Below are 3,032 nucleotides of genomic sequence, written 5' to 3'. Positions count from 1 at the left end.
GTGGAGGAGGTTCCTTCTTGGCAGTGGTGGCTCCTCAGACAGCGGTGGTGGCTCGGCTCCCTCCTTGCCTCTGCGGGGAACATGCAGCTCCGCTCCCAGAGGCTGACGAGTGAGTGAGTGAGCCCCCCCCCACCCGCCAGGTCCTCGGTTCCCCCTCAGCCTGCCCACCAGCCCACCAGCCCGGCTGCCCCGCTCCCACTCAGGCAATGACAGCGACTCCGGCCTCCCCGCAGCACATCAGGGATCGGCTGTTGCAGGCCATTGACCGCCAGAGCAACATTCATAACATGGCGGCAGTGCTGGAAGTTATCTCAAGCTTGGAAAAATATCCCATTACCAAAGAAGCACTTGAGGAAACAAGGCTAGGAAAACTTATCAATGATGTAAGAAAGAAGACGAAAAATGAAGAACTTGCCAAACGTGCCAAGAAATTGTTGCGGAGTTGGCAAAAGCTAATTGAACCTGTGACCCAGAATGAACAAGTGCCAAGGGGATTGCTGAATCCACCAGGGTCGGCAAATGGTGGCGTTAACAACTGTAGACCAGATGTGTCACCTGCTATAATTCCTGGGTCCAAGCCTTTTCATGAGTTGAAAAATAGGAATGACATTCAAAAGCTGAACTCCCCGAAAACAGAAAAACTGGGAAACAGAAAAAGAAAAGAACACCACGATGGACGTCAAGGCCCTCCTTCCAAAGTTTCCAAAGCTAGCCACGAACTGTTACAAAATTCTTCTCCCCTTCCAACTGATGGGATTGGGGGGAACCGTGAAAATTTCCCCAGACCTCTTGATGTCAACCTGCACACAGTGCCTGAAAGCAGCAGGACAGAATACAGTGAGAATGATAAACACAGTAAGATACCAGTCAATGACGTCAAACCTCACACGAGTTCTCCCGGATTTGTAAAACTTTCCAGCACTTCCTCACAGCTAAAGACTAAAGTGCTTCAGCACCATGAAAAGCAGGAAGAACCTACAGGGCAACACCAACCTAAGAGTCCCTGCTGTTCCTTTAATCCTAGCAACCTAAGGCATGAGCCATTTGTCCGGCAGCATCCCACATCTGCACCAAAGGCTTCTCTGCCTAGCCCATCTCAAAGGCCCCACTTCTTAGATGCTACCCAGGCTTCATCACTCTCTATAGGAACACCATCACTGATGCAGCCTTCAATGCTTCCAGTACCCACAAAAAGACCAGAGGTTTCCCATCAGACTGGAGTGGAGGCTTCTCAGCACTGGCAGAAACGCACGTTTTCTGAAAGTCAGCAGCAGCAACTAGGGACCCTCCAGCACATGTCTCCTGCTTGCAAAGTGAGCTCTCCCTCTGGGGAGCCCCTGATGCCACGGGTGGGGTTTTCTCCAGAGGCTTCCAAGATGGACAGTGATGACAATGCTACTTCTGGGCCTGACAGGAAGAAGAAGAAGAAGAAGAAGAAGAGGTACAGATCTAGAGATTACACAATGAACTTAGATGGAAAGGTTCTAGAAGGGGATGTCAAGTCTGTCAGGTTAAAAGAGAGAAAAAATACCTTTGATCCCATGACTGGAGAAATTAAACCTCTAACACAAAACGATTCTTTGCAGGTAGATATCCCTGCCCTTGCTGACCAGCACAGGACAGAACCGGACAAGCTGGAGCAAAAAAACAACTTGCAGAGTCCTTTTGAACAAATGAACTGGAAAGAGTTGTCCAGAAATGAAATAATTCAGTCCTATTTAAACAGACAGAGTAGTTTGCTTTCCTCATCAGGTGTACAAACACCAGGAGCTAATTATTTCATGTCTGAATATTTAAAGCAGGAAGAAAGCACTGGAAGAGAAGCTAGAAAGACTCATGTTCTAGTGCCAAAGAGTATATCCACAGATCTGCCTGGAGTTAGTAGAGACATCACAAATGATCTCAACAGAATAAGGCAACTCCATTGGCCAGGGGTGAATGGTTGTTATGATACACAGGGTAATTGGTATGATTGGATGCAGTGCATATCTTTAAATCCACATGGTGATGATGGTAGATTGAACATCCTGCCTTATGTCTGCCTAGACTGAGTATAAGGTTGCTAAAATGCATTCACATCTGCAGTTAGTAAACACAGCAGGACAGACTCCATGATGCTTAACATGGAGAATGTACCTCTTGCCCTGGAAGACAGGCCTGGAAGAGGGTCTCGAGGGACTGATCCTTTGTAGCTCTTCTAAGTTCTTCTTTTGTGAAATGCCACTACCGGTTTACTAACAAAAATAGCAAAGGAAGGGCTTATGACAGAAAAATAATTGAGTTCAAAACTCTATAGCAAACCAGCTATAAAAAGTATTAGTCCCCAAAAGGTTCAAATGATTTCCAGCACATGTGAATGCTGGAATCTTATCTACAGGCAGGTACAGAATACTTGTGGAAGAGTTACCATAAAAGTATGCATCTATTTATTTGCATTGATTTTTTTTTAATTTGGCAGGGAAATGTCACTCTCTCTCTATATGTGTGTATGGGTGTATATTTTCATATATGCATATTTATATTTATATGTATATATATGTGCATATTTATAGGTGTGTATAGCTTTGTGTTGAATTGTAGCTTACTTTAGGGTGTGGGGAAGAGGAAAATAAAGTAGAAAATGCACAGTAGAGATCAAAAGAAAACCTATAAGGAAGCAAAGAAAAGCTGGCTATCTCTGAAAACAATGTGTAGTATTGTTTAAATAGGTTTCCTTGAGATTGAAGCTTTTATTTTATTTTAAATCTTCTCTTATGTTCTGCTGTGTACATAGAAATGTTCTTTTTTCTTTTCTATTTTTTTCTAATTTTGTATTTAAGTTTAAAATGAATAAAATGTCACCAAAATAAAAATAAAGTGTAACTAACAGAATTAAAAGGCATGTGTGTATTTTAAATATTTTAATTTCCTTCTTTGCTTCCTTCCCTTCTTTCTCCCCTTCTTCCCCTTCCCCTTTGACCTTGACTCCCACCCCCATTACTATCACCGTCACCATCATCACCACCTTACCACTTTCTTCTTCTTTTTCTTCT

The 3,032-nt window shown here is 43.5% G+C and overlaps 1 protein-coding gene across 1 annotated transcript; it reads left to right on the top strand.

Moving 5' to 3' along the window:
• The first annotated feature begins 206 nt into the window (after positions 1-206).
• Positions 207-2,051, top strand: LOC122751901 (mediator of RNA polymerase II transcription subunit 26-like). The gene has a single exon (XM_043999137.1). The coding sequence runs from the start codon at positions 207-209 to the stop codon at positions 2,049-2,051; it is 1,845 nt and encodes a 614-aa protein (XP_043855072.1).
• Positions 2,052-3,032: the final 981 nt, after the last annotated feature.

This window comes from Dromiciops gliroides, chromosome 3 (genome assembly GCF_019393635.1).
Source record: "Dromiciops gliroides isolate mDroGli1 chromosome 3, mDroGli1.pri, whole genome shotgun sequence".
Classification (NCBI taxonomy): Eukaryota; Metazoa; Chordata; class Mammalia; order Microbiotheria; family Microbiotheriidae; genus Dromiciops; species Dromiciops gliroides.
The sequence above is the reverse complement of the archived record's forward strand: the minus strand, read 5'-3'. Positions and strand labels throughout refer to the sequence as shown.